The 23,905-nt window shown below is 37.5% G+C and overlaps 3 protein-coding genes across 3 annotated transcripts; 1 reads left to right on the forward strand and 2 right to left on the reverse strand.

Annotated features, from left to right (window-relative positions):
- Positions 1–563: 563 nt before the first annotated feature.
- LOC137299272 (gap junction delta-2 protein) lies at positions 564–1,646 on the reverse strand. The gene has a single exon (XM_067967937.1). It carries the CDS (start codon positions 1,644–1,646, stop codon positions 564–566), a length of 1,083 nt encoding a protein of 360 aa, XP_067824038.1.
- A 9,054-nt stretch (positions 1,647–10,700) lies between these two features.
- On the reverse strand, positions 10,701–16,414 carry crybb1l3 (crystallin, beta B1, like 3). The gene is made up of 5 exons (XM_068008260.1): positions 16,349–16,414; positions 15,298–15,416; positions 13,764–13,896; positions 12,333–12,475; positions 10,701–10,937 (listed from the first exon to the last, which is right to left on the reverse strand). Exons 1-5 carry the CDS (start codon positions 16,412–16,414, stop codon positions 10,769–10,771), a joined length of 630 nt encoding a protein of 209 aa, XP_067864361.1. The 3' UTR covers positions 10,701–10,768.
- Positions 16,415–19,688: 3,274 nt separating this feature from the next.
- Positions 19,689–23,905, forward strand: cryba1a (crystallin, beta A1a). The gene is made up of 5 exons (XM_068008259.1): positions 19,689–19,740; positions 19,850–19,968; positions 21,887–22,028; positions 22,678–22,820; positions 23,585–23,905. Exons 1-5 carry the CDS (start codon positions 19,708–19,710, stop codon positions 23,730–23,732), a joined length of 585 nt encoding a protein of 194 aa, XP_067864360.1. The 5' UTR covers positions 19,689–19,707; the 3' UTR covers positions 23,733–23,905.

The raw sequence follows: 23,905 nt of genomic DNA on the forward strand, positions 1-23,905 counted from the left end.
TCCTGGAACATTTTAATGGTGAGGCAAAGCATCTACTATCTTTAAATGTTAGGGGTACTATTGGATGGAATTTCACCATTGTTGGACTCAGGTACTGTCTAGAGACAGTATACTGAATATTTACAATGGGAAATTGTAAACCGTACAACTTCTGAGTAGGTTGAAAGTCTTGAGCTAGAACTTTCCTGGTGAGAAAAGTCTGGCAAAGTGGCTATTTAGGTTTTGAGGGTATTGTTGGTTGTTATATCCTTGGGACAAGTGAGAATTTAACACAGAATGAGAAATTTCAATTAGCTTTCCAGAAGTGTGTTCTCTCCATTACAGTTTCAAATAAAGTTATTTTCCTAATTTCTGATTCGCTGAACTGCCTTTTGCAACACAATAAAGGGGTATTCCAGTATCAGACCAGGCTTATTATTCAATTTAACTACTATTTTCTACTTTTCAGTGACAAGCTGTTATATTTACTAGCAAACATTTTGTTACTGTTTTGTAATTTAAAGAACCTGTAAACATTATATTCAAAATGTAACTAAATCTGTTGCAAACCCTCTCTTATTTTTTTAAAGCCAAACCTTCTTGCTATTTCCAGGCTTATTTAGACTTCCACGTTTCAACTTGCCACATTCCTTGTCATCAAGATTATTTTTTATGCTTTCTACTGATTCAGATTCAAATGAAATTGTTGCCTGACTTGGGAGGTAGCCTGGTCTCTGCTGCAATAATCGTGCCGATGACTTCAATATTAAATTGTCATAAAATGAATCTTTTAGTGCCAAGAGAAGAGGGTTTTTCTGTGAATACTGATGCACTGCTTCCCTTTGTTTCTTCTTCTTGCAACAGGGTGAGCAAGTAGTACATAACACACGTGCAATGTAGACCCAGCCCAAATAGTGAAGCTCAACAATGTTCAGCAAGAAGCATGCTAGACTGACACAAAACATAAAGTTCAAAAAGATGGTCTTTTCTGTTGCTCTGGATACGAAGCAGTCTGTTGTGGTTGGACATGGATAGGTCCAACAGACAAACAAACAAGGAACATTAAATCCATACATATAGTACTGTCCCAGCAAAAATGTTATCTCCATAACTGCTCTGAGCATTACATGTATAACATATACAGTTAAAACCTTATTTGATAGATAGATTGGGTCACTGCTTTTATTACTTTTAATATGCTCTACTTCATATTCTCCATCTCTTGACTCAAATTCAATTTCCTGTGAGGTGCTCTCATCAGTTCTTTGGCTCAAGATGCCATCTTCTGGGAGATGTCCACTAGTTATAGGACTGTTTGATAACTCCAGCTCATGTGCTTTTTCCATTTCATATTTTTCATCTTTTGCTATTTTGTGCAGGACATACACTATGTAGAAAATGGATGGTGTCGAAACCAGAACAATTTGGAAAACCCAGAATCTCAGGTGCGAGATAGGTGCAAAGGTGTTGTAGCAAACATTGTTACACCCTGGCTGGAGGGTGTTACAGGTGAATTTGGACTGCTCATCACTGTATACTGCATCACCCACTAATGTGACCAGCAGAATACGAAAAATCAGCAACATTGTCAACCAGATCTTCCCAATCACTGTGGAATGGTGCTGAACTTCAGTTAGGAGACGGCCAAGTAATGACCAATCACCCATTTTTTATCTGTAGAAAAGAAAGGAAATTATATTGACATCAGCCAAATGTGGTATAATATTAACTTAACCTAATATTACCCAAGTGGCTTGAGATAACTGTTTTCTTTGACAAGGTTCTCCTTTAAGTTAGTAACTACGTTAACACAAGAATAATATGCCATGGATATTTGAGTTTCAACTAATATAAATAATTCAAAGTTTTGAGGGGTAAAAAAAATAGAATGTCCCATTGTTAGTGGTTTGGTGCCATTGTGGTGGAAATGACTGCAGCACACAGGAGGAATGAAGTTGTGCATTATTTCCAATTGAGTCCATAAATTGTATGATTAATGCTTTCAGATGCTTTTAGAGATTGCCATTCACACAAGTAAAATGATAAATAGTGTCAGCACTTTCATTATAAAGCAACCATTTTGCTTCACCATAAATATTTTTTTTAATCAAGGTTTACATGTATGTATTTGCATGCCTAGACACAAAGCACAATCCCATGATGCAGTCTTACTTGTACTGCTGCTATGGTAGCTTTCTAAGGTGGTTTAGTGACGTCCATGAGATGTAGTATCAATCCAGTGATACCAAGCCAGTTTTCATCATATAATTGCAGATTCAAAAATCAACAGATAAAGTTAGCACAATTACTTTGCATGATTTGTATAGAAAATATAAGACATTAACTTTTCTGGCTGGAGTATTCCAAATTGGATTTTTTTCAATAAGGTGTACCAATATAAATTGATGCTTTCTCATGAACACTATCTCCGTACATTTATTTTTATACATTTCAAAATTTTTATATTATATTTAATTTTTATAACTCCAAATATAAATATGTGACTACAACTGCAAAGTATCAATCATTAATACTACCTGACTTTGTTCCAATTTACAATGGGTTCCTATGGTGAGGTACCAAGGAAAATAAACAATTGTGCTTTGAAAAATTGTGAACACTAGTTCTACAAATATTCTTCTTATATGGCAGTGCAGAGAATGTATAGGTATATTAATGGGAAATAAAAACAGGAAATGCTGGAAATACACAGCAAATCCATCAACATCAGAAAAAAAGACAGGTTGACATTTCAGGTATAAAACATTAACCTGTCTTTTCTATTTCCAGATTTTGAAATACCTGCTGTCTATTTTCAGTATTTCCGGTTTTCATTTCAGATTTCTATTTTTTTTCTTTTTATTTGGTGTATTTATTTGGATTCTGCAAATAGAAAGTCCCCACTCCCGGTCAAGCCATCTAGAAGATAGTGCAGAATAGTGGTGAGGTGCAGTAAGTCATCTAGACCTTTGTTAGACATGTTGAAATTGCACGTTCAAGAGCAGAATTTGGCAGATCCATGCCCGTAGGCTGCTTACCCACAATCAGTTGGGATAGGCTGGTTGGGCGAACGAATAATTAAAATGGGGTGGGGAAATCAATATTTAAATGATTAAAACTGATAATACAACCTCAAGAACCTAAGCAGCCCCTTATAAAAATATTAGAACAGACCTAGTGTCATTGATATGACCATACCAAAAACTTTTTAAAAAGAAAGAACTTGCATTTATATAGTGCCTTTCACAACCTCAGGATGTCCCAAAGTGCTTTACAGCCAATGAAGTACTTTTGAAGTGTAGTCACTGTTGTAATGTAAGGAAACACGACAGCCAACAGCATTATAAATATGAAACAAAGGTTACAGAAGTAATTAAAGATAAAAACTTTGCTAATAATCAAGAATACATTTTGATATATTCGGAAGAATATATTTTTTTGCAACCTAATAAACTTCAAATTAAAAAAAAGCCCAAACAACTGAAATGCATTTCAAAAATAAATGTTACTCTACTACAATGTATTGGAAATGACATGTACAAAAGCTTGGATAGTTAGTATCAATAGCTTGCAAGTCACAAAGTATTATCATCACATGGAGCATGCTAAAAGAAAACTAGTGTAATGTGTACTTTAGCTCACAACAGTAATGCAGTTTTTACTTGAATCGTCTGAACACAGCCAATTCCAAATTTATTTGTCAATCAATAAATTTTTTACAGTAGGATTTAACAAGTATGAAAGATTGTATTTTAAACTGTATCTACAAACTCTTTTTCTTACAAGCTACTTCCAAGTTTTTCATTTTTCTAACTTACAGGTTAACAAAATTTACTCACCTGGATGAGAATTATTTTTGCTCTAACTTCTCCAATATTCTGGAAAGAGGTTAAAAAGAGCAAAGTGGAATGACAATATATCAGAGCCAGAAACACTGTTGTCCCGATGGTACAGTTTGGGCTTTTGATGATTGGACTGGGCTGACATTACATAGGTCAAACTAAAACTGTCCCTAAAACCGTTATTGTAGTGTAAATGACAAAGAAGTGTTTACAGATAATCCAGGATGAATGGTATAACTGAACACCTTCTCTGTAAACTATTCACAGCTGAAAACAAAGAATGTGCTGGAAATGAATAAAAGCAACAAACATGCTCTCTGGAGTGTTGCAAAACACGATGTCATTTGCATCCATGATTAACATGAAGGCTTTTTTGTCATTTGCTTAATTTTTTTGCCACAGTAATGTATTGAATCATGAAAACATTTGTATAAACAGTATGTACAAACTAATTTACATATTTCCAGCACATTACATTTTATTTCAAAACAAAAAATGAGACAGCAGTTTAAAATAAAGAACCCAGAGGGGTTTGTTCTTCACTGCAAAGGATTTTCTGTCTATATTCAGAGTCAAATGATTGATAATAATGTAAAAAGCATTTGTCTAATGTATTATTCTGCCCAAAATATCGAACATATTTTCTATTGAATATTATCCTATTTACTGTGTACTTCTACTGAAAGCCATGTAAGCCATTTACATGTTTGTATTTTCCCAGGGATTTATCTTCTTTACAGGAAACACAAATAGATAGATGTAATGAATAAAAATAGAGAATAGGTAAAGAAACAATGTCATAAATGTATTTTTCTTTTTTTAGTTTTGTACCGGAATCTCAACTATTTTATTTTAACAATTATCAGAGGTTGCTGCAGAAACGTGTGTATACAATCTGCCAGTCTGAGTTTTCAATTGTTTGACAAAATTGCTGTGATGAAAGGAGGGATTACATATAGTGATGGGAATGTTAGTCAACCCATGCATACAATTGGTCAGTTGATTTAATGAGGGATGCCAGAAAATGCCTGAGAATTAAATTAACCTTTAAAGCTGTATTCTTCATTTAATCAATTTGATACCTTAAATATACCCTTGGCAATATTTTTATTCTCAAAACTGTTTCTATCTAATAATATGAAATCAGCTTTCCTGAGGAAAAAGGTTGTTCTGTTGTAAATTGTTAAAATTGACCCTGACCCTGATTTAACATTATATTTTCAAAATTTCATCACCTAGTGGGTGCCTTATCATAACTCACTGTTCAAAGATTCAAAATGCAGAATTTATACCCAAAATGGTATTCACAAAACTATGTCACTCTGCTTTTTCCTATACAATCTCCCATTAAATGTCATAAGTTGAGTAGATAGGTAGCTAGGATTCAGTCACGATATTTTCAGGATCTCCTCACGTGACAACATTCCCTTCACCCCCTCCCCCAGCACTCTCAATAAATCCATCTCCTCCATCACATCCTTCGCCACCAATCACAAGGGCACACTAGACCACCTCTCTCATTCCAAACACACTCACCTCTTCCTTTGCTGTCTTCTCACCAGAAACTAACAGCAATCTCTTCTTACATGATAGCGCTTGTAAAACCAGCAACTCCTCTCAAGGGGGTAACAAGGACTTTTGATGCAGAGGGTCTTTGTTCAAGTTTTCAGGGAAGGGGAAAGAGCCAGTCACCGAAATCGCTTTGCAATTAACTCATCCCTGGCATCCCTGGCTGCAAGACATTGAGGTGGCCCTCCTTTTTCTGTTCCTTCCTCACCTTCACCCTGGTCTTCCTCATTTGGTGAGGACTGCTGTTGTTGCTGTGCCTCTCTGGATGGCAAGGCTGTGCAGGATGCAGCACACCACTATGTTGTGCAGCATATTGTAGGGAACTCCCAGACCTGTTGAGGTACATGAACCTTTATCTGAGGAGCCCTATACTGTGCTCAATTATGACCCTGGTGTTTCCATGGCTCTGATTATACTTGTGTTGTTCAGGCATGGTGGAGTTACAGAAAGGTGTCATAAGCCATGTATGTAGGCGGTATTCCTCCCCAGCAGCCATCTTGTCATGTTTCTGGAAGAGTCAAATATTGGGTGGGATAGTTGAGTGTCACAGGATAAAAGCATTGTGATAGCTGCCTGTGATCCACACACAAACTTGCATTTTCCTGTTTTTATGATCAGAGATGAGCTGCACATTGAGTGATAGCCCTTCCTATTTATGAAGGCTATTGCTGGCTGGTCTTCTGGTGCCCTTATGGCAACATGTGCACAGTCTATCATGCCCTGGACGTGAAGGAATCAGCAACTCTGTAAATCCCTGAGCTCTCTCCTGCTGACTGTTGATGTCAATGAAGAAAGCAATGTACTGGTTAGTCGTGGTGAACAGGGCATTGGTGACCCGCTTAATGCAACTGCGCACTTTAGACTCGGATATGCGGGTGATGTCCCCGGTAGCAGCCTGGAAAGAGCCAGTGGTAAAGAGGTTAAAGGCTGTGATGAATTTGACAGTCACTATGCAAAAACATGGCCTCCTGGTCCAGCAGGCAACAGGTCTTGTTGCAGAAGGCTGCAGAGGTCTGCAACAGTCTGCCTGAAGAAGCACAGCCTCCTAATACACTGCTCCTCAGATAGATCCAGAAAAGTGACTCGGCTTATAGAGACTGTGGGCTGGATAATGCCTCTTAAGAGCAGCCAACCTTATCTGCTGTCTTCTAATAGATAAACCTCCTGCTCATGCTGGTTGTTAAGGCTGCTGCTGTTGCTCCTCTTGTTCCACCTCTTCCTCCATCCATATCAATGTGGCTATAATTACACCTACGATAACCTGTGAGAACTTGATGAGGGTAAGTAAGGCAAATCATCTCAGAAAGAAGCAACCTGGAAGCTGGAAAATCACCTGGCATTCCAAACAGCACAATAGGACTCAAATCCCTATGATCCAATTACTTGCAGCTGAGTGCCGCTTTAAATAGCACTTTCAGAGGCCCTGAGTTACCAATCCCACTAGCTTTTACCAGAAGGTTAGGCACTTGACGGGACTTTTGCGATTTCACATTAAAATCACATTGGGGTCCTAATGACGTCATAGGACTCCAGTTGCATGCTTTCATGAGACCTTGGTTAATTGGTGAGAAAGCAATGGAAGCGGAACGATAAGTACTCACCCGGGCGGGGTGGGTTAAAATCATCCCTATACCTCCACGGTGAGTAAGGCCAATTAAAGCATCTAGTAAGTTCTCTCTTTTGCTATTTCTGTTCCCTTCTCTGGAATTGCCACTGGTAGCTTAATACTTCCTTGAACCATCTCCAGCTTTTGTGTTGCTGCAGAAAAGTTTTAGTATAACTGCACTGTTAGATTGCCTCAGTTAAAGCATATGATAGATCCTTTAAACAGTCAGTATATTATTTTCATTACTTTGACCCTCTCCAACTTATTTAATTTCTTGAGGAAGTGAATAATCACCAGGAAAGTTTGAAACAAAATTTCATGAAATTTCTCATTTAAGCACATGGTTAACAATAAAGGTATTTTTGTTTTTATTTTTAGATTTACATGTAACTATATCACTTTCTAAGTTTAATTGTAAAATATTTAATTGGCTCAGTGAGTTTAACCAGTGAGTAGCTGAGCTATAAAGCCCTAGTTTGATTCCCAGTCTGTGTTGAATTAGTCCATCACAGTCAGGGCAGCAGTTGAGACATTACAATTGGCCTTAGTGCCCTGGGTTAGAGAGCGGAAAACTGGCCGTGATTCATGCTCGATTGCTATCTAGTGAATTTTGCTACGTGAGTATATGGAAGTCGGGGAAGGACGGAATCAGGTTTGACAGTGTACCCTCCCACAGTCAAATAACCTACCGACAATCAATGTCAAGGGTCAAACATTAATAATGGCTATTTGGGTGAGATACTGGCATGTCCCCAGTACCCAAGAAACTGTATGCTAGTCAATGCCTTCAAGACAGGAAGGGAAGGCCCATAGAATAAGCAAATAAAAGTGACTTTTATCTGATTAGTCTGGGCTACATTGGAGCCTAGATCACAGAGATGAACCTTTCACAACCTTTGTTGCGAAGATTAGTCCATGTACTAAAGGTAAAGTGGCAGAATTGATAGAAAGTGGAGAGTACCTTTGAGAGTGCTACCACTATGTCAAGGTTAACATCTTAGGGTGCCTATGCAAAGTGGTGATAGAATTCAGGAAACTACCAAGCTCACTAAAGGCATGAAATATGAAATCCCTCCAAGGGGCTGTTTGACACAGTTTGTATTTGCAAAGAATGCAGTATAAATCCAGGCTTCCTCATATCTCTTTCATTATCTTTCTTGCAAAATGTACCACTTCATATTTATGTATTTGTTACAAATCTGCCCACTCACCGAATCTGTCTGTGCCCTCCTGCAGTCTCCTGCATTCTTCCTCATAGTTTTCCATGCCTCGTAGCTTGATATCATCAGCAAATTTTGATAGTTTCTCGATACACATATCTTGTATGTAGACAAAGAGCAAGAGAAATCCGAACACCGATCCCTGGAACACACCACTAGCTACTCCTGCCAACCAAACATCCATTTACTACTCTCCACTTTCTATCAATTTTGCCACTTTACCTTTAGTACATGGACTAATCTTCGCAACAAAGGTTGTGAAAGGTTCATCTCTGTGATCTAGGCTCCAATGTAGCCCAGACTAATCAGATAAAAGTCACTTTTATTTGCTTATTCTATGGGCCTTCCCTTCCTGTCTTGAAGGCATTGATTAGCATACAGTTTCTTGGGTACTGGGGACATGCCAGTATCTCACCCAAAGCCCAACACCAGAGACTTGAGCATATAATCTAGGCTGATGCTTTAGTGTAGTAGAGGGAGTGCTGCACTATTGATTAAACCTATCTTCCCTCTCAGGTGCACATAAGAGAACCCATGGCACCATTCAAAAAAAAAATCAGATTTCTCCTGGTATCCTGACCAATATTTATCCCTCAATCAGCATCACTAAAACAGATTATCTGCTCATTAATCTAATTGCTTTTTGTTTCCTTGCTCAGCACTACTTGGCTTCTGCATTTCCCTACATTACAACCGTGACTGCACTTCAAAGATAATTCATTATCTGTGAAGTGCAATCCTGAGGATGTGAAAGGTGCTATAGAAATGCAAGTCGTTTCTTTATTCTTCCTTAAGATGCGAATTTCAGCATGGATCCCTCAGATTGATTTTCATTCAAGGCTGCATCTGCAGATGGGAGTCTTTTGTTTCCCTATTTTTATCAGCCCCCCTTTTGATTGAAATATATTAATTAAATATAATCAATATGTGTTTATGAATTAATTTCTGTCTTATTTCTTACTTTAAAAGCTTCCAGCAAAATCTTTCTAAGACCATTGTGAAAGAAGTGGAGTACATCATGCTTCAAACTATAACGTTTCTTTATTGTATGTTTTCTTATGATGTTAAAGCAAAATTGGCTGTGATAGGGTTCCTTTGTCCCTCTGGGACAAAAGAACAATATACAAAATCAGAGATATCACCAGTGGAATTACATATCTGTATTCATAAACCAATTGCAGTAGAAATCACCTCATGCTTTTGAAGTCTTAAATTTATAAAAACTTGTGGACTCCTGTCTCAGAGTTTATTCACAGAGCCAAGCTGTTTATTTGAGAGCAGGTAATTGTTTCATATGTAAGTCAGGTATCAAGAACACATGAAACCCACCGAATGACCAGAAATCTACTGTTCACATCCTATCTATTTGAATGGTAAAATTGATTAATAACATGATTGCCTGCTATTAGGAAAGATTCTTTTTGATCGGGTGTGTCAAAACATGCTTTTTGGAATCGTATAAGTTCTGATTGCTTTCCTTGCAGCTCCATTTCCCTGCTTCCATACCTGTTTCCACAAGGTTGCAATGAGACAGGGTCCATGGAGTTGAATGCCCACATTACATTCTTCAGAAAGTTAATTTAAAGAGTCTAGTTGGAACTGCTATGAATTGTGTTCGTCAAAATTGTACTGGTGGGTTGGATCTCATGCAGGCATCAGAACTGTCCTGACTTTGCTTCCATTTGAAATGAATGGAAGGAAAATGAGGCAGGTTCTGTTACCTGTGTGCAATCCGCTGCCAGACTTTCCTTGCTGGACTCCGCCCAGGTGATGCTTAACACCTAGGTAGTAAAGCCCAAATACTACCTCCATGTTTCTCCAAATTGGTAGATTATGTGGTCAGTCACAGAATTTACAAGTCACTAAATTTTAATTTCTTTAAAATAAGTGTTGAAATGGAAGTTCCTGTAGATTGACAACTTACAGATAAGTGCTATTAACTGTTAGTTTCATCAAGACTCCTGAATGACAACAACCATGTTGTGTGATAAATTAACAAACTGTGGCCAGCTAGTTGAAGCTATAATTTTATTATCTCTGTAAGACAGCAGAGATTACTTTTATTGGTAAAAGGAATGACATGAGTTACAAATATTGTAAGCAATGGAAATGAAAAAAAGACAAAAACTGAATGTTGTGGTATGCCTGCGAGGTTTGCTAAAGATGTCTGCATCCCTGAGTAAGACACAATAAAGAGTCATCCACACTGCAGGGGGTCATCCATTCTCCATTTTCCTAAAATCATATTCAGGGCCACAAATTAATAAGTATTCATAATGCACTCCAAAGACAGAGAGCTGAGAAACATAAGCTGGACTAAAACTAGATGTCATTGTTTTTTAATGGCTATTGGATAATTGAAATTTGTTGTCTTCAAAAGAAAATAATGTCAAGGACATTAAAATTACATTGTAATTTAACAACGGGAAGTGATGATATATAACAATACTTCAGATGTATGAATTTTACTGGAAAGATGATTTTTAATTTCTGTATGCCTGATATGAAAACAATAAAATTATTCCCATGGCTGTCTCGAAGTATGCTTTATTTTAGTTTACAAGCTCGAAGCAGCCCCTTTTGTACCATTGCTGGTCCTTCACACGGCGCATGGACTGAATCAGAGGTTGCTGAGCACCCCATTCGTTCCAGTGCTTGTATGATCCACACTCAAGCACATACTGATATCCCCTGTAGCCTGGATATTCGTAGCCAACCCATCTATAAAGTACAAAAGGACAAAAAAAAATGTATTAAAGGGCAAGTCTTCAATTATAGTACCGAGTAAATAGAGTGAATACCACTGCTTCTTGTATACATCGGATAAAATATAACCACTCAAGTCTGCTACTTTATCAATTGTGTATATGTACATGTATTCTGTAAACTAAGCTGAGCGTCGAAAAGGAACTGATTTTTGTACTAGGAAAAATTGTCGGTGATAGAGAAGCCAGTATTGATGTGGCCAGCTCTCAAATTGTAACAACTGCATAAACTGCATCTATTTTCTGTACAAACAGTGTATGTTTTCTGTGAAATGGTGTACAGCTTTCATATAATATAAATGTAACACACAAGCTGGTATTAAGATTTACATGGGATGTATTGATGTACAATAACTATTGATTGGTAAAGAATGGCACAGTGGCCATGGAGAAGACTATGCCCCAGGCCATCCAATTCTCCCAGCTGGAGGAGAACTTTGTGAAGGTGGGAAGGTAACAGGACATATAAAAAAAATCCCTGTTTATTCAAATAATAAAACAAGTAAAAATCTTTTTGAAAAATTACTTTTTTTATCTAGACTAAAGAAAAAATATAAACTTTTACAATGTTATGAATTTTGTACTTATGATCTAGCAGATAACTTGTAGAGACTATTCCAAATAATTTCTCTTGCTTAAATTAAAATTTCATGACCTTTTAGAAAATGGTCATCATCAAACCCTGCTTTCTTATCAAGTATTGTAATTTCAAAAAACAAATTTGGAAGTGAAGTGTTTTACTGCATTAATATTAGCATTATTTCCAAGCATCCATCCTCCACCGTCCATAAACCTCAGTTGTTCCAGAACGCAGTGGCCTTAGTCATCTCTCACACAAAGTCCTATACCCCCTCACCTCTGTCCTTAAAGGTCTTCGTGTTCATTTTCAAATCCCTCCAGGTCTTACGCTACCTTATCCTAGTGATCTTCTATAGTCACATGTCCCAGCCCACAACCTCCACTCTGGGGTGCTATTAATCTACTAGTCCCTTCACCACCATCAGAGGCAGATCTTTCAGCCACTATGTGTGGCTGCCCTTTTGAAGACTTTCCCAACAATTTCGCTTGCAACTTCTCTCCCTTCCTTCAAAAATCTCTTTGACCATGTCTTTGTTTCCTTCTCATATCCTTTCCATCTCCTGTTTTGAATCCTCCTCTTCCCCCTTGGAAAGTGTTCTGAGCTATTTTTCTATATGAGGTTGCCATATAAATACAAGTTGTTGTTGCATAAAATTAATACTGAAATGTGATTTCCTTCAGACACTAAAGATACATTGGTTTTTGTTCGAATTTGCCAAATAGAAGATCAAATTTTTAAAATCCGTTCTATGAGGAGAGGGCTGTTACTTACGTTCCACCAATGACTTTAATACTGGCAACTCTGTCCTGGAAACCATAGGCCCATAAGCTGGGAATGTCCTCATCACAGATCTCCATTTTTCTTCCATCAAAATTGGCACATTCATGAAGACAAATTTTATGGTCCTGACCATCCTATAATGATTTGACAATTTTATTTGGACAATGCAGTATTTACAAAAAAGATAGCATTTTTTTCTGGCTTCATTTAAAATATATCTTAAAGCTTATTATATTGTGATCACTACTCCCTAGATGTTCTCCCATGCTAACACTGCTTATCTGTTCTGGTTCATCACCCATTACTAGGACTAGCAGTGCTTCCTTCCTTGTCGGGCTTCTTAAATATTGGGTCAGACGGAAATCTTGTATATCCTGTAAAAACTCTACCTGTCTCCCCTTTTACTCCCTCTACCTTCCAGTTTATTTTGGGGTAGTTGAAATCCCCCATGATTATGATTGTGTTTTTTTACTCATTTCATATATTTTCCTACATATTTCTCCCTCCGCTTCCTTTTCACAATTTGGTAATCTGTAGTATACCTCTAATAGCGCAACAAATCCCTTCATATCCTTCATCTCAATCCATTTGGATTCTGTTTCTATCTCTTTGTTAGTTATGTCCTTTCTTGCTACTGTCACAGCTACCACCCCTTCTTCTTTCCCTATCATTTCTAAATACATTATAGCCTGCAATATTTAACTGCCAATCCTGTCCAGCCATTTCCATTATTCCTATTACATTTATTTCTTCACTTCTAATTATTGTCTCCAATTCCCCGGTTTTGTTGCTGATGCTCTGTACATGGCTATACAAGCAATTTAATATGCACTTATTTTTCATTACTCCTGCTTGATTTTTAACAGGTACTTTATTATTACTTCTTTAACCTTTTCTGTTTCTTGAGTATTTATGTCATCTCCTTTTGTACTCTGACCTTTGCTCTCATCCCTTTTTCTCATCTTTAGATTACTAATATATCCACACGAACCCTCCCTCTCTTTACTAGTTTAAAATCCTTTCTAATTTCTATTTTTCCTCTCTGCGAGGACCCTGATCTCAGTCTGGTTCAGATGCAGTCCATCCAAGCAGTACCCTCATTCGTGTCTCGGTACTGGTGCCAATGTCCCGTTCCTGCTCTGTTTTCCTCATGTCAATTACCACCCTCGAGGTCCTGCTTTTTAATTCTAGAATATAGAAGTTATCTATTATACTATATTATAATTTCTATTCATTCCCTCAGGAATTATGTGGTAAAGATTTGATAAATGTTCCATTACACATTGAAAAATGTCATTTATAAAGAAAATTGTACTCATTGTTTATGCAATAAGTAAACACATTTCAAATTCATTTATATCTCACAGTCTAAAATTCATTACAGAAGTACAATATAAGGTCTTGCAGTGAATCCCTTCTTACCATTCTGACAGGTCTGAAAGACATCACACAGTCAGTGCGATAGCTATTGGACCAGGAGTCCCAACGAGGATATTCTCCCTTCTCCAACATGAACATCTCACCACAGAAGTTCTGCTGTTCATAACCCACCCACCTGCACAACAAATAATTGCAACAACATCAGATTTGCCCTCTGCAATCAATAAAATAAAACTGATTGAATGCTTTTAAAAGGATACCACTTTTTAATAATGTTTTCCAAGTTAAAAGTTCCATATGGCAAAATTGGAAGTATCCAACTTGTCATTGGTCATTGAGTGCACTGCAGTTTGGACAATGACATTTTAAAACAATTTCAAAATGTGTGAAGATTACATCTATGAAACAGTTCAAAAATTGTTATTCTGAAGTAGTACATTATGGAAAAAGAAACAAAGAATAGAAATATATCTTAAATGGTATCATTTTCAATGGAGTAGAAAAACGGGAAGATTTAGGGATGTAGATACATAAATCTTTGAAAAAAGGACGCTCATGGAAAAAGCCATAAACGAGGCAAATAGAATTCTGGGTTTCAAGCATTGAATAGAAGGAAGCGATAATGAACCTGTACATGCTATTGTGTGCAGTTTGGGCATCCCATTATAGAAAGAATATCATATTTATGAAAAAGGTTCAGTGTAGATTTACTAGGATGATACCAGGAATGAGAGACTATAATGATGACACATACGCATAATAGAGTCTGATGAAGCAAGCAAGGAGTTACAAAAGGACCTACATTTATATCTTCAACTTTGAATGTCTTCATCATTTCATGGGATGATTTTTGTTTTACATTACAACTAATGAGTACATGATATCACTTTTTAATGAGGCCATAATCACTTCTGTAATGTCACAAAATCTCTGTGCTATTATAAAGCAGTTATGATTTGTTCCATAAATTTAAAGCAGAGCTAAATAATTTTATTACTATGGCACAAATATCTTGCTGACACCCAATGGTTAGGCTGAAATAACCACTAAGGCAAGATACCAGAGGACTACTGCTCCCTATGCAACCATACCAAAGTATAAATCAGGAAAGCAGTAGTACGAGAAAAAATGTTCAATGCTCAGTATTACTCCTGTTTATTTATGTGTAACTCTCTCCCTGTACATGCAATGAAATATTTGAGGATCTTATCTTCAAAATTATAATATGTTTTAATAATTATGTATGTTGTGCACTCCTTATTTGAGGATCACCATTCTGTGATACACAGTTACACCTGCAGCTGTACACTTCTACCATTGGATGGAGCTTCATAAGGTGCAGAAGCTGTAGATCCCCATACCTGTAGCATCATGAATGTACACTGAAGGGAATGGTTTACTATTGACTGACTATGTATGGGCTCAATCACAAGTCGTCAGAACCACTATCAATTTAAAAGACTGGTTTAGCCTATTTCCACTCTGTAAAAGTTAGGGGAAACTCTCATCCATCAGAATCGTTAACACACAGCTGCACTCCAGTACACATGATTAGACTGTTATAAAAAGCACTTACGGTCCACATTCAACACGGATGGACCCCACTCTATCGAATCCCCGATCGCAGATGTTTCTGCACTCTGTGTTTAAGTCTACCCTGCGACCTTGGAAGTTTTCATACTCATATATGATAATCTAAGAACAAAGAGGCAAAAAAGAACCTCAATCACCATTATACAATTGAAGCATTGAAGGTGACGTGCAATTCACAGACTTAAAACCTAACTTAGTATCATTAGTCAAAAAAAGCATACCATACACAGCAACCATAATGGTTCACTCGGCAAATGCTTTGTTTAGTATGGCACTGAGCCATACAGACCAGCAAGGTCTCACATTCAACCGCCAGTGTGTGCTGAGTTGGCTGAACTCAGTCCTTGGGCAAGACAGTAGAAAGAAATCAGCCAGTGTTCCCACTCCCGGTTGCTATCCAATGACTACTGCTGGAAAGTGCACATGTGTGGACATCATTGAGGATTGGTCTTGTCTGCAAAGCACTTCATGGCAAAATAGCCTTCTGACACTCACTGCCTAAGCTCACCAATGAAGGTTGATCATTTGAGCAATACACTATCGAGTTGCTCTTTCCCGAGCAACCAAAACTCAAGAAATAAGGAGGAACAAAAAACAATATCCAGAACATTATATTTTACCCCATAACCTTTTCAGACTTAGTATTATTTTCAGGAAAATGTAAGTCTGCTAACATTGTCTCAGACAAATGAATACTACAATGTTTCTTGAGCAAAACAAAATAATAAGGTGTAGTACAATATAGAGTACTTCACTAATAATGTTTTAATAATTTCAAGACCCCATTGTGCATGTCATGTAGACTCAGTCAATATGTGGACTGGCATTGTGTCAAATATCGTAACAAACCTTCTATTCACCACCCACAAGTTAGCTCACATTAAGATATTTCTATAATTTTTTCTTTAGGAACCATTGTTTAATGGTAAATGCTCATTTGCACTAATCTGCACTCTGCACCAACATCAATATTAATAATAGGTTATTAATAACATTTAAATCCGAAACACATCAATACACATCAATACACCTACCCTGTTACTGCGAAGACTTGAAGCAGAATGGCTTCCAATGCTACCCTGAGTTCCACTGAGAGACATTGTGGCAACTGCTAAAATAATAATCAAGACATGACAAATTTATTTGGCCTGGATGCTAAATACATTTCATACATATTTGATTAACTTGTTTTTTTCCTGAATTGCATATTTTATGAAGTTTTTACATCAGATGATAAATTTAACCCTTTGCAAGTATTCCAAAGGCTCACCTAAAAACAGCTCAATCTTTTGCCAGACAAGAGAAAATATGGAAAGTGATGTTTAAACCTCAGCTCATCCTATTTATGTACCCAGTGGATTTGCTTATTGCTTTTTTTTCTTCTTTTGAACCAGGTTAGATCATAAAAGGATAAACAAAACAAAACTGCATTGCACTGAAGCAGCAGAAGCTGATGCTAGCTCTTTGCTTTGTTTCACTTTGCAACATCCCACAGATCAGCAAAATCAAAAGTCTACAGCAGACACAAGTGCAACCCAGAACAAAGAGCTGACCTGGTAGACAGCTTTGTACAGCTTTTGTTTAATTTGTGCTGCAAGTGTCATGAAAAGTTTTCAGCTTAGCAAAAATACAAGCCAATGCTTTGGAGACTATGTATTGTTCTAACTAACAAGTTTCACCTTATAGACTTCATCTCTTTCAGTGCCGTAATTATTTTAATCTGCAGTCCAGTATTTTAAATGTGAAAATGGAATATCAACCCTCCTCCCTGGTCAGAGCTGGATTAAAAATTCCTGGGAATTCTCTGGGCACAAGAACATTTGGGGACCCTCCAATAACCGCCTGCCCCCAAACTATTAAAACACATACATGAACTGCAACAGCAAGTGTCAGTATTTATATTGTAACTAAATCAGCCAACTCTGCCTCGACCCCGGCCCCCCTTCTGACAGTAGTTTTAAATGATAGAATATTTTGATGCAGTGGTTGTATGCAGTTTTTCTGCGTTATGGTAAGTTGTACCAGTAGCCCCATATTTGGCTGGGGCCCCTGGGCAGGGGCCTAGAGGGCCTGAGGATGTCTTTTCTTGACTTTCTCATATGGTACAGTCAGTCATCTAAACTCTCATAGTTCTACCATACAAAGGAATCTTCGAAAAAAAGATTTTCAACATGGAGTTACGTGCTTTCAAGTGCCATTAATAAATTATATGACGTGTGTGTGATATGTGCAGGATATATATCAGGATCCCATTGAACACATTTATCTAGTGGGAATAACTGGTCAAATAATAGTCACTGGTTTGTTATGCTATTGGGCCCCCTTGCTACATAAATATTGCATGCAGTCAACCCCAAGATGTGTTTGCTGTTAATTAGCCCCCTCCAATTTTTAACCCTCTTTCCTGGTGGCACTGACATTCTGGGGGTATGATTCAAGAAGTGCTTGCTATCCTCTGGTATTTCACTTAAATGGCCATTCTTTATGTGTGAGCCTAGATAGTGTGTTGGCAGGCTATTTAATCATGGAAGGAAGACATTACCAGTGAGTGCAATCCTCTCCTATGTCCACACATACTCATTTTCCAGCAGGAGTCACAAGTTAGCGATCAAGAGAGGGAGCTGGCAGATTTTTCTATGCCTGACTCCATGCCTTGTGCACTCCGGCCAATTGTAGTGGTCAATGTTTTAAATTTAGAGCTTGTGTTATGGGAAATGTGTGAAATTATACTTCTGTGATATTTAGGTCCTAATTGTCTTGTGCACATGAGGCTGCTGCCAATATGGGACAGCAGGGAAGAAATGCTCTGTGTAACATGCCAGACTGACACCCCAATGGAACATTTCTCCAAATTAGTCTTCCACTGAAAATCATTGAAACTGAACAAAGGCAAAACTCATTTTCAATTTCCATTGTTCCATGGGTGGAAGGATCCAAGCTCCGGTGCAGAATAAATTATTACAACTTCATATCCTGAGAGTAAACTTGAACAACTAAAATGGAATCATGTGGCATAATCTGCACTATCGGCATCCACATGAGTAGAGCAAAATAAATTTGCCATCTGTGATGCCAGAAACAACAGCATAATGTATTTCTTCATCTTAATTCACAGATTTAAAACTGGACTGTTTCTGCTAATATGTACCTATTCGAGTTCTTGAATAAGTTTGCATTTTCACTTTGTATATGCAACATTGTCTATTTTTATAAAAACAAAATTATTTTTGTTTGAAGAACTGAAATTACTAACTTCATTCTGACAACAAATGGATTGCATATAAAAGTTGCAGTATTTACATTTTTATAACCCTGATAACTCAGTGTTTGAAGAGTTCCAGATCCTAAACCTACACCTTTAGTGTAACTCGAGTGTAGTGGCAAACCTGGGTTAAATATTGCTATGGGGTATTTTAAACTACCTGGGCACTTTATCAATTTACTCAAGAGAAATGTGGATCGTCTCACCTGTGCTCTGAAAACATACTGTCCAGGAGCAGGACTCTGTGCATGTTAATATTCTAAGTATATAAAATTGTATATAAACACAGCCTTTGCTGGTCAGTGAAATTCCAAACATCTAATATTATACGGTAATCCTTTCAAGTATATGGGCCGTGGGATAATAGCAGTCGAAAGCTAACCAAGTTTGTCTGAGATTTCTCTCTCTCTCTGCTATTTTACCAGCAGTAATAACTCAATTATTCTAAATGGGTTAACTGAAATAGCGGAGAGAGGAATTTCAAACAAATGTATTAGCGATCCTTCGTTAGCATCCCACGATATAATTTCAGGGTCACAGTGTTTTCAAATAAACTGTATGTATTCGGAGTTATTTTCTGTTAATAAACTGTATTAAACATGGTTTTATTTCACTTTTTTTTAGCCAAGGGTTATTCACGCGTATCCTGGACATGCAGATTTTAATCTTTCTGCTCATACCACAGAGTTGAAACAGAAATCCATGGGATCAGCCACAAACAATGAGATGTTGGCGTTCGGTATCTGCTGCTCGCTGGACCACAAATCAGACTCGCTCACCACTCACTTTCTATTCAATGGTTGACTATAAATAGTACAGATGAAGCTCAACACAGAATCGTTTTTGGAACCTACCCTGTACAGCTCGGCTCTGGTAAGTTGTGTGTTCCTCATTTTTATTTTATCCAATTTTAACTTCAAACTCCTCTAATTTGCCTCGATCTGTTTGACGTTTATTCCTGCTTCGTAAATTACTCCATAGTAACAATTTAGTCACATAAATTGGAACATTGTATGGTGCGCTGGCGGATTTTTAATGCATCAAATTTTGACAAACTTCTGAAAACTGTCACCCTTCTGAAGAGAGACATGTGATTTTTTTCTTTAGGATAAAAATCTCCGAACTACAAACATGGCGCAGACAAACCCCGCGGGACTTTTTAAGGTACTGTTTATTTTTCTAGAATATTTAATCAGAATTGAAACTTTTGGTTTTGTTTACTGTCCTTTTTTTACTGAATACCACAAAAAAAGCAAATATTGTTTTATTGCAGATTACTGTTTATGATCAAGAAAACTTCCAGGGCAAGAGGATGGAATTTACTGCATCTTGCAAGAATATTATGGATTGTGGTTTTGACAATATTCGATCTTTCAAAGTCGATTGTGGAGCGTGAGTAAACACCCTTTACATATTTTTGCAACAAAAAACCCAGCCCTGACAGTTACTGTCAAACATATTCCAAAGCAAACCTTATCAAACTTAATCGAAATGCAATCGTGGATTTTTTTTAAATTCCACGGTCATTTGCAAATCAAAGTAAACAATTCGGAGAAATGCATTTTTAAAAATGTTTTCACCCTTACACACTTTAATACAAATCAGTATTGTTGATGTTCATTTGCTCTCTTGGTTAATTTAGATACTGACATCAAAGGAGAGAATTAGATCAGCATCAAATATGTTAATTACCTAAAATTAGTACAAATGCATTTTAGGGTGCAGTTACAGTGCTACCTTTGCTTTGATGATGTGGAGATGCCGGTGATGGACTGGGGTTGACAATTGTAAACAATTTTACAACACCAAGTTATAGTCCAGCAATTTTATTTTAAATTCACAAGCTTTCGGAGACTTCCTCCTTCCTCACATCAGGAATCCCATAAAAACAATTTATGGTTTGTTTCCCCTCAAATGTTTTGATTCAAACCAGCATTCTGTGCCTTCTCTACGAAGTAAATCAGATTTCAAAACTAGTTTGCACAACATGCACATCCCATACATGAATGTGTGTGGGTCACATCAACCTTCATGGTATGTGCTTGTCGTGGGGCCTGAAACTGGCTTTCCCATTCCAAAAAAATATAAAAGAGCTAAGTGACAGGATAACTCTGGTCTGTGAACCCACTGCATGCACACATGCCCTAATCTCAGGATAGTACAGTTTGGAGTTTCCTCCTTGAGTGTAACCCGGAAGATAGACCTGAAAATGCGCCCAATGTTGCGCAGAATTTGCTGATGTCAAGTTACACCCAAGTATCCTCCCAATCTCATTAGAATACGCCCAAACTTAAAATAGCCGTAAATGGGCATAAAACAGCGTAAACAATCGGGACCCAAGGAAACGCCGAATCCACACCAGTATATTTCTTCTTTGAGTCTTAAAATTTAAGTTTCAACTCATTTAACCATCATTCATGCACATCAGGCTCAGCATGTTTAGGAACCTTCAAATCAGGGAAGCTTTTTAATTTTTAATGTGATTTATATTTATGTAATAAAAGTGCATTAAAAGAAATAGAAAATACAGATCTCAGTGAGGATAAAGTTCTTCAAAAAAAGCTCAAAAAATTACAATTGAAAGGCCAGTAAAATTACTTTGTTGGGTGGAGATTTGTTCGGATGGAGGGTTTGATGGACGGACGTAAAAGATCAAGGAAATTTGAGTGTAGTGTGACTCACTTACGCCCAAAATTCTGCATTCTTTAAAGGTATGTAATTTGCGCACAGATTATGGGTGTATCTGAGTGCAAATGCGGAGGAAATTGAAAGCCTATGTGCAGTAATAATTTATTGCCAAAGCAGTGGGCAGACTCACTCGGTAGCTACAGTTTTAGGGCTCAGTTGGGTAATGGTTTCAGACTGAGGCAGGAGCATGTGACATATATTCTGGATGGCAGGAAGCACTAGCCAATAGACTAAAAGACTCAGATTGCATACTCAGATTGCATACTCCAGTCTTTCAGAGGAATTATTGTGAGAACAGGTCTGCAATTTCAGATCTTGCTTATCAAGGGGAGTCAATTGGTTCTAGATAGTTTAAGAGATGGAACCTCATTTTAACTATTGCTGCAAAGATTACTCAATACAAGATGTACTGCACCTCAGCAGTTGCTTCACAGCTCCCTCAGGTCAGTGCTTATATGCTTTATTGTGTAGGTACAGTGACTGTTCTGATGAGTGAATCAGCAAATGATTGCTAATAGATAATATGTGAGACTTACTTGAGTTTCTCAAATTTAAAATAGGGAGAGAGCTTAAATATATTTATTTTTGAGAAATTGACATGAAAGCAATTTTCTTCTTGTAGGTGGGCTGGTTATGAACACTCCAGCTTCTTTGGGCAACAATTTATCCTGGAAAAAGGAGAGTACCCCCGCTGGGATGCCTGGAGTGGCAGCAATGCTTACCACACCGAGAGACTCATGTCCTTCCGCCCCATTTGCTCTGCTGTAAGTTGGTTCACTATTCAATATCTGAAACTGACACTGCATATACTGCACATAATTGACAGTGCAACATATATTACAAAATAAGGTAATGTTACTGAATTAATCAGAAGTTTACACAGCTAATCTTTTTGGGACCTCGTTTCTATGCCAGTTTTTAGAAACTGTATTAGCACAAAGAGACTTAGAAAGGGATCTGGTAGTAATGGAAGAGTAATGTCATTATCAATATCTGGAGTAGCAAAGCAATTAAGAAAATTAACAGTGTTCAAATATACATCTAGAACAGAAGTCTGCAGCAGTTATGTTAAAGCTTTACAGTGCACTTGGCAGACTGCACTTGGGATATTGTATTTTGATGCAGTCATTATGCCTCAAAAATGTAATTGCATTAAAAGGAGAACAGGTGCAACAAGATTGGTCTCAAGTGTAAAGCAGTGTGTTATGAGGAAAGGTTAGAGAAGCTTAAGTTTTACATTCTAAAAATGGAGTTAAGGGATTGGTAACATTTATGACATATGCAAGATATTAAATGGAAGAGATAAAATATATCGTGATTACTACGTCAAAGTTGATTTTGTTTTGTCCACTTGCAAATATATTGCAGCAACTACAAATGTACTCAGAATGTATATGTATCATTTTCCTTTAGCACCATAAAGAGTCCAAAATTATCATTTTTGAGAAGGAAAACTTCATTGGTAGACAGTGGGAGATGTGTGATGACTATCCCTCTTTGCAAGCCATGGGCTGGTGCAACAACGAAGTTGGGTCCATGAAGATTCAGGCTGGCGCGTAAGTTGTGCTTTCATGTTTAAAAAACAGTAAAGTCGGGTTATTGCAGTTTAAGGAAGAAAACTTAGCTGGATCTAGTAAAGACTTGTCCATCTAGTGGCATGTTAATCACATCAGGATTGTTGTTTCTGCTTCTAAAATAACAGTTTATCTTAGGCCTGAAGAAAATATCTTATTTGATCAATTCTAGCTAGTTTAAAAGTAACCAAAGCAGGGGTGTTCAAACTGTGCCTGTGGGCCCTGTGCGGCCCCTGGGCCCTGCCAATCCAGCCCTGGAAGTTCTGGCACTTGGTCCTATTTGCAGTAATATTTAATATGCCCTGGTTTGTCCTGTTTGAATTTTGAGAGTCTGGAAGTTTAAGGGTTGTTTTTAGTACTGTTGCTTCATTGGTGGATAAATGCTGAATCAGAACACCACAATCTGTTGCTATTAGCAATTTGGGATATATGCAAATTATGGGAGCATGGATTTAAACTTCATACACGGCCCCTGTGCCTCCATGGTATGCACCTATGCAAACCACAAAGCTTGGACACTCTTACTTTAAAGTGACGTCTGATGACACCTCTAGCAGACAGAGAATGCATCGACCCAGTTCTTATACCCGCCCTTTCAGCCTTACTTAATCAGTCCTTTGCAATCATATAAAACTCAGGCACTAATTTATATTGTGTTTTTATTTAATACATTGAACTGCATTAATATTTAAATCATACTTGTGAAACTTAACATGGATTCAAAGTATGCTCTTTTCCTGCCCTAGATGGGTGTGCTACCAGTACCCAGGATACCGTGGCTTCCAGTACATCATGGAATGTGATCGTCATGCTGGAGAATACAAGCACTGGAGAGAGTGGGGATCCCATGCCCAGACCTTCCAGATCCAGTCACTCCGCCGCATTCAGCAGTAAACCTTTTTCCCACACGTCAACAGAGCATCAGAGAGGGGCTGCAGAGGAAACCTATAGGTATTCGTGGTACTGCATTCTGTTGTACAACAACACCTGTGTACTGTGATTGATTTAACATCTCATCGCAATAACTTGGATTATTGAAATATTCAAATAAAACTCTTAAAAATGTT

Source organism: Heptranchias perlo, chromosome 28 (genome assembly GCF_035084215.1).
Source record: "Heptranchias perlo isolate sHepPer1 chromosome 28, sHepPer1.hap1, whole genome shotgun sequence".
In the NCBI taxonomy this organism is placed as follows: Eukaryota; Metazoa; Chordata; class Chondrichthyes; order Hexanchiformes; family Hexanchidae; genus Heptranchias; species Heptranchias perlo.